This window comes from Dioscorea cayenensis, unplaced genomic scaffold, assembly GCF_009730915.1.
Source record: "Dioscorea cayenensis subsp. rotundata cultivar TDr96_F1 unplaced genomic scaffold, TDr96_F1_v2_PseudoChromosome.rev07_lg8_w22 25.fasta BLBR01001103.1, whole genome shotgun sequence".
In the NCBI taxonomy this organism is placed as follows: domain Eukaryota; kingdom Viridiplantae; phylum Streptophyta; class Magnoliopsida; order Dioscoreales; family Dioscoreaceae; genus Dioscorea; species Dioscorea cayenensis.
This window is the reverse complement of record NW_024087494.1, coordinates 14,248-21,865: the sequence shown is the minus strand read 5'-3', so window position 1 is coordinate 21,865 and position 7,618 is coordinate 14,248. Positions and strand designations below refer to the sequence as shown.

The 7,618-nt window shown below is 35.6% G+C and overlaps 1 protein-coding gene across 1 annotated transcript; it reads left to right on the top strand.

Moving 5' to 3' along the window:
* Positions 1-2,967: 2,967 nt before the first annotated feature.
* Positions 2,968-4,266, top strand: LOC120255604 (protein trichome birefringence-like 26). The gene is made up of 2 exons (XM_039263400.1): positions 2,968-3,033; positions 3,199-4,266. The coding sequence occupies exons 1-2, from the start codon at positions 2,968-2,970 to the stop codon at positions 4,000-4,002; spliced, it is 870 nt and encodes a 289-aa protein (XP_039119334.1). The 3' UTR covers positions 4,003-4,266.
* Positions 4,267-7,618: the final 3,352 nt, after the last annotated feature.

Genomic DNA, 7,618 nt, shown 5'->3' with positions numbered 1-7,618 from the left:
ATCATAATAGAACCAGCAAGTTTTGAGAAAAGCAGCAAACATAAAGAGCATGTGCTGCTATTTTACATGTCTCTAGCATCTTTGTTTCGCAATCCTCAATATGAATAAAATGGATAAATAAAGAGAACAGAGAGAAAATTCAATATAATAAATGTGATTTATCAATTTTTAAAACATAAAATAAATAATAACAATACTACTAATAATAAATGAAATAAATTAGATTCCTTTTGTTTTGCGCAACAAACACAAAGAAAGTCATTACCACAATGGCCGCTTAGAAAGAAACCTCTTGTCCATTTAATCAATCCATGCTAAACCCATTTTCACTCCTGACATGAAACATGTACATACGTGCCAAACCATCTTCACCTGTCGTGTCTATATTGTCGCAGTATTCATGTCTACTTCCAATATACGTATTTGAGAGAGAATGGTCGAAAGAGTGTTGGTTGTCCCTTTTGCCTTGATTATGCTGACGCTTGTCACTGCTTCAGTTCCTTTTAGTGGCCCTGCGACAAAGTAATCCATGAGCTTCACAAGAAAAGGAATCAATCTCGGAGCAAACAACAACGTCTATATACATTGCTACATAAATTACAAAAAGATTATTACTCATAGTTATCTGGTTTAAACTCTGGATACTACTACTACTTCAGCATGCTCTCCAATTGCTGCCACTTTTACGATGATACTCAATTATTTCAGCTCGTCTACATCCGACGCACGTATTTGAGAGAATGGTCTGCAAAGGGTGTTGGTTGTCCCTTTTGCCTTGAGTTATGTGACGCTGGTCACACTTCAATAGGCAGGCCTACGCGAAAAGTAATCCATGAGACCTCCACGAGATCAATCTCAGAGCAAAACAACGTCTATACATTGCTACATAACAGTAAAAAGATTATTACTCATGATTATCTAGCTTAAATCCTGGATACTACTACTTCAGCAGCTCTTCCAATTGCTACACTTTGATCCAGATGTAGGTCTGTGCAGAAACCAAAGCCGAATTCTATAAGCGCATAGTGAATCACAGATTATCATTATAATAAACACATTTCTTTAAAAACACACACAATATACAGAATGGAAGATCCTTACATGATGTGTTTTGAAAATTGGCACATTAATCCAACAAGAAGAGAGGTCAGGAAAAAGCCTTCTCCTCTCAGGTGTATAGACCTCATGTGGAGTTTGGACATTTGCTGTAATTCATTTTGTCTTCTTTCAATGGAGCAAAGCGCCACTAGATTTTTTTTTTAGCAAATGCAACAAGCTTTATCAAGAGCGTACTCAAGCAATAAGTTTAGCTTAATTTCAACTCATAATTTTTTAAATGTTCCACGTCAACATTTTTTTGTGGTGGGGCCACTATAAAAAATCACATGTCATCATGTATAAACATGCTTGATGAAATAACCAATAGCTATCGTGGTGCTATAAAATCATCAATACAACAACACATTGAAAACCCAATTGGAAGGGGGTGTTAGCATCAGCTTGCTCTCCTGTGCTTTGTTTGGTGAGCACAGATTGCAATGGCAGATGTGGATGTGGTAGGGGACCATGAACCACTGCTTTCACAGGAGGGTTTGAGGAGGAGTAGCTTTAGCTTGGCATTCTTCAAGTTCATTGGTGCTGTCCCATTTGGCCAGTGCCGCTTGCTACCTCTTCATGTGCAAACGCTTCAACGCATGGACACCAGAGACCGAAACCGTATCTTATTTGATACTCTTACCATTGCTTCATTCTGCTTTGATGAATCCGATCTTTTCACAAAAGTCTTGGCCTATTTCAGACTCCTTGCCATTGGAGGAACAAGATGGATTGGAATATAAGGCCTTTGAGGAAGGAATCTAGTGTTAGAGAACAGCAGTTAAAGAAAGGTAGGTAGTGATCTCTGTCCCAAGAGTGTTTTTCGTCTGAAAACAAAAGGAATTGTGTGAGTTACATGTCCTGATTTTTGAACTTCGTTTCATTACAGTTTGGTTCTGTTTGTAGTTTATAGTCTTTCTCAAAAAATATTTTTGGTGATTTTTTTTTTAACTATTTTATGAAATATTTATAATTTTTATAATTTAATGTCTTTTTTACACACACTGTTTTATTTCAAAGGTTTATTAATTTGAAGTTACATATAAATTTTCTAAATAACTTTAAATTCTAATAATCTTTTACTGCATTTGACTTTTTATTAATTTTTCATGAAATTAGATGTATAAACTGAATGGAATTCAATTGATAATTTTTGAATTAAAATGACTTTTTAGCAAGAAATTTAACTTTAAAAAGAAAATATTAATTTATTTAAAATATATATAAAATTTAAAACAAAATAAAAATTGGGAAATAAAAATTAATTAATTCATCTGAAACAAAAATCTAAACTTATAAACGGTTTGGTGAGTCCGTTATGTTAAGAAAAATGTTTCCCTCACTTGGATTTTTTGCTTCTAATTTAGAAATGAATTTTGGTTAATTTTTAAATGTAGTTTCTAAATTCATTAATTAAAAATTTTTAAAACCATCAGAAATATGTCATTGCAGAATCGCTCTTTTTGTACCTCCTCACCTCCTCATGGTGAGATGACTCTTTCCCTGTTCCTATGTTTCTCACGATCTCTGTTGTTTTAATAAACTTGTACTATCCACATTTAATATATATATGTCATTACAAATATGTTATTACAAACGAGCAAATTCATTACTAAATTTCACTATTAATTTGGGATATTTATGTGGTGTATGTTGCAGAAGTATGTGATCTTTCTGTTGAGGGAGTGGGTACCAAACCCTGAAGGACCAGCGTACACAGATAAAACCTGTGATGGGATACCAGGGGTATATATAACTGCCTGAAGAATGGGAGGCCTGATAGAGGTTATCTGTACTGGAGATGGAAACCAAGATTCTGTGACCTGCCTCCCTTTGATCCGAGTGATACTTGGATGCAATGCGCGATAAATCATGGGCATTCATTGGAGATCTCCATTACCAAAACCATGTGCACTCTTACTCTGCCAACTTTCTCAGGTAATATATATTCCAATCTCCACATTCCACACTACTCTAATTTCTGAACTTCTACAGACTCATCGATTTTGTAATGTTGAATATTGAAGTATTTCATACTCTCTTTTAATTTGTTGATAGTACTAATTACTAAACAATGGATTATGAACTTCTTAAATCTTGCAGGTAGAAGAACCTCAAATTTTATATCATGACCAATCCTTCGACATAATAACATTTTACTTTCCATCTCACAACTTCACAATCTATGAGATTTGGGCTCCACTTTTGGTACAATATGAAACTATTGATAACGCGGGTGATTCCTCTCAAAAGTATATGAACCTTCATCTTGACATCCTGGATAGCAAGTGGACCAGATTCTATAACCAATATGACTATATGGTGCTCTCGGGCAGCCCGTGGTTCTACAAACCAAGCATTATATTTGAGAAAAGTGAAGTCATTGGTTGCCATTACTGTCCTGGCTTGGAACTAAAAGAATATGGGGCTGCTAGGGCTTATCGGAAGGCACTTCAATTGACTCTCAACTTCATTGCTGCATCTGAACACAAGCCCTTTGTCATTGTTAGAACATGGCCACCAAGCCACTATGAAGCTGGAGACTCACCTACTGAAAGAGTTTGCAATAGGACTAAGCCATTCAGAGAAGGGGAAATAAGTGGTGCTCCTGCAGACCTTAACATGAGGGAAGTTGAAATTGAGGAGTATGAGAAGGCTGCACCCATTGGAGCAAGGAATGGGGTGAGAATCGAGCTTCTTGATTTTTACCATCCTTTCCTCTTGCGACCTGATGGGCATCCAGGTCCTTACGGTACTTACCATCCATTTGATGGTGGTAAAAAGCAGAATGATGAAAACGACTGCATTCATTGGTGCTTGCCAGGTCCTATTGACAATGTGAATGACATGCTAATGAAGATGGTCATCAATGGAGATATTCATGACTCCGCTTCTGCTATGCTCTAGATTAATGCAGGACCCTCCCGGCGGTAATTTAATTTTCAGTGTCTGGATAAATGCTGCATATGCTCAAGATTCTGTTTCCGTTGGGTTTCTGTTCTGATGCTCATTAAGACTATATAACTCCAAGGACCTATAATGCTCCATTACGAGAGAAACACTTCTCTCTCATACTCATTTATGTATGACAGTCTTCATTCATATATATATATATATATAGCTACATGATCCAAGAATAAAGAAGGCCCAGAATCAAGTGCTTTATATGGATCTTTATTATGTCTGGTTTTTTTTTATAAAAAATTGCTATATATGGAAGATAGAAAATAATATTAGAGAACTAATTGATTAATCTCTACCAATCAGATACCACCTCGACAATACAAGAATGATAACCCATTTCCCTTCCCCAGATAGGAGGTTGAGTGTTCAACTCCCTCTCACAGCAGTAGTTGAAAGTTTTCTCTTTAATATATACATATATATTCTTCTTGTTTTACCAACACTCACCCTCAAGCTAGTGAATAAATGTCAAATGTCAATCATTCCTAGCTTATCTACCAGCATTTCAAGCACTGGTCTAAGTAAGCCCTTGCTTAAAACATAAAAAGTTGTTTAGTTGGCATAAGCGTTATCATCAGAATATAGCTTCATCTGGTAGGCACGTGATATATATATATATATATATATTTTAAGTAATCTCTTGAGCCAAATTAATTGACAAGTTCCACGTTCTAGAAAACCAATCCTGCTGTAGAGGGAAAGGAGAGCTGTTTTTGGATCAACACACCTGTCTGCCATTATTTCTGAATAATACATGTATAAAATATAAAAAATGATGTCTTTGTACCATATAGCAAACATATACAAGTACAACTTATTAATTATAGTTTATTACAAGTTTAATTATTCAAACCCTCTTGAACTTGAAAATCAATCTTTAAGAACTCCTAATAATGAAATGTCAAATCTCAGAGATTATACCTTATTCGACAAGGTATAATACTTGAATTGGTCATTCTAGTTTTCTTTCTCTTCTTTTTTGGTCTGTCTACTCAGAAATGCTCCAAACTAGTCCTTCTACTCTTGAAAATAGACTCACTTAGTCAATCTACTCTTAGTCTCTTCCTAACTAGCCCCTCTACTCTTGAAAATACAAAGACTAGTTGGGTTATTTTCAAGCATAGAGGGACTAAGTGGGCTCATTTTCAAAATTAGAGTGACTAATTTAAAGCATTTCTGAATAGAAGGACTACAACGGAAGTGAGAAAAGTAAAAGGTAGACAACTAATAACTTACATAATATAGCTTCATCTGGTAGGCACAACTATCAATTTGCAGAAATTTCAAATTTCAAAAATTTGGTAAAAATGATAGCAACTTATTAGGCATCATATATTTAAGCTGAACCTCTTTCTTTGCAATGTATTCTCTAATAAAATGATACCTAATGCTCATATGATTACTTCTATAAAAAGACAAAAACAAAGTGTTATTGAGCTCCAGATTTGGCCAAATCTCACCTCGAGGAGTCAAACCCATTGATCAAGCACAGCCTTGTGTTCATAGATGCTAGGATCCCCATACTGCCAGCTCCGGTAAGCGAGCCGGACGTGTCTCCTCCAACCGCGTCTGCATTAACTTTTAAGCTTCTATGGCACCACCATCCAGCTCTTGGATATTTTCTTCCCATTCCGCCGTTTGTTATGCTTTGTTCTAGTTGTTTGTTTCATGTCATGTGTTCATCTATAGTGATCAGTTTCTGTTACCCTGCTGATTTGCCCTTTTATACTTGGTTCCCCGTTTTGTAATGAATCCGTGGTTTATCCACTTTTTTCAAAAAAAAAAATAATAATAATAACCAATTTTTTCATCAATGAAGATACTAATAGCTCCATCTTGCTCAAAGTTCAAAACTTTTCAACACTCTTCTTAACCAAACAACATAACAAACACAAGCAACAACAAAAACATACTCTACTTCAAGTTGTGAACCATAATGGACTACTTCTATGAAATCTAAATGAATGCAGCATCTTGAAGATTCGATACTAGAAAATGTGTAGTACTCTTCTTATCATTAACATCTCCTCCCTGATTGCTATCATTACAACCAAATAGATTACACTTCTAAATGGATGAATAAAACAAGCCATAGTTCAAAGCCACTTTAATATATCTCAATATACTTTTAGTGGCCTTAAAATTTATAATTATTGGCACTTCCATATAGTGACTTATAATGTCAATTGGATAAAGAATATCAAGCCTAAAGCAAGTCAAGTGCCCCAAATTTCCAATAAGCTTTCTATACAAAGTAGGATTCACCTTTTCACTATTATCAAATCTTAGCAATTTAACTCCACATTCATTAGCGAAAGTAGACCCTCTCTATTGAGGAATTCCAAACAATTCTCAAATCAGATTGGATCTTTCCTTCATTCTCCATTAGGAAGAATTATACTAGAAGAAAAGATTTAGGATCAGCTGGCTTAGAGAGGGTGACTCTAATACAAAGTACTTTTATTCCGTAGCTAATGGTAGGCGAAATAAAAATTTTATCCCATGTATCTACCATAATGGAGCTTGGATTAAAGGGAATCGAAACCTAGGTGAGACCTTCGCAGAGCATTTCAAACTTCTTTTTGGAGAACCTAGGCCCTTCAGATTTCACTTGGATTGGCACAACCTATTCTCACACAAAGAAAGACTAGATCTTTCAGATCTTGAAAGACCCTTTTCAATTGGGGAAATTAAAATTACATTGATTGACTTGACAGCAGACAAGGCTCCAGGACCGAGTGGGTTCCCAATGTTCTTCCAAAAACATTGGTCCTTGGTCTAGGATGCCTGTGTCAAATTTTGCAATGATTTCTTTGAGGGTAGCGCCAATCTGAAACAATTAAACTTGGTCAACATAGCTCTTATTTCGAAAAAGGCCTCTCCAAAGTGCATAAATGATTACCGACAGATCAGCCTTATTAATTCTACCTGTAAGATCATCTCAAAACTTCTTGCTAATAGATTATGTCAGGTAATGGATCTTTTATTAGATGACTCCCAATCAGCTTTCATCAGGGTAGATGCATAACTAATAATATCATCGCAGCCCAAGAAGTGATTTTTAATTTTCAAAAAAGGAAGCTTCTTGGTTATGCATTCAAAGTAGATTTCGCGAAAGCATTTGATTCGCTTGATTGGAACTTCCTTTGTGATCCTTTCTATTAGGGATTTTAGACCTCGTTGGGTGACTTGGATACACAATATCCTTAAATTTGCCAAGGCCATAGTTCGAGTTAATTGGGAACCACATGGTTATATTCGTTGCAAACAAGGTCTTAAATAAGGAACCCTTTTCCCCCTTTGCTCTTTGCTTTAGCAACAGACACACTGAGTGCGATGTTCTGGCATGCTCTTCAATCGAGAGTTCTTCTAGGTATTTTAATTAGCCCTTCAGAGAGTATTTGTCATCTTCAATATGCGGATGACCTTATCCAATTTACAGCAGGAGGGTAGGATGATCTTCAAATTATTAAACTTGTTCTTTATCTCTTTGAAGGCACCTTAAAACTCACCATCAATTTCTCAAAGAGCTGCCTATATTCCACTAATTATGGTCTTC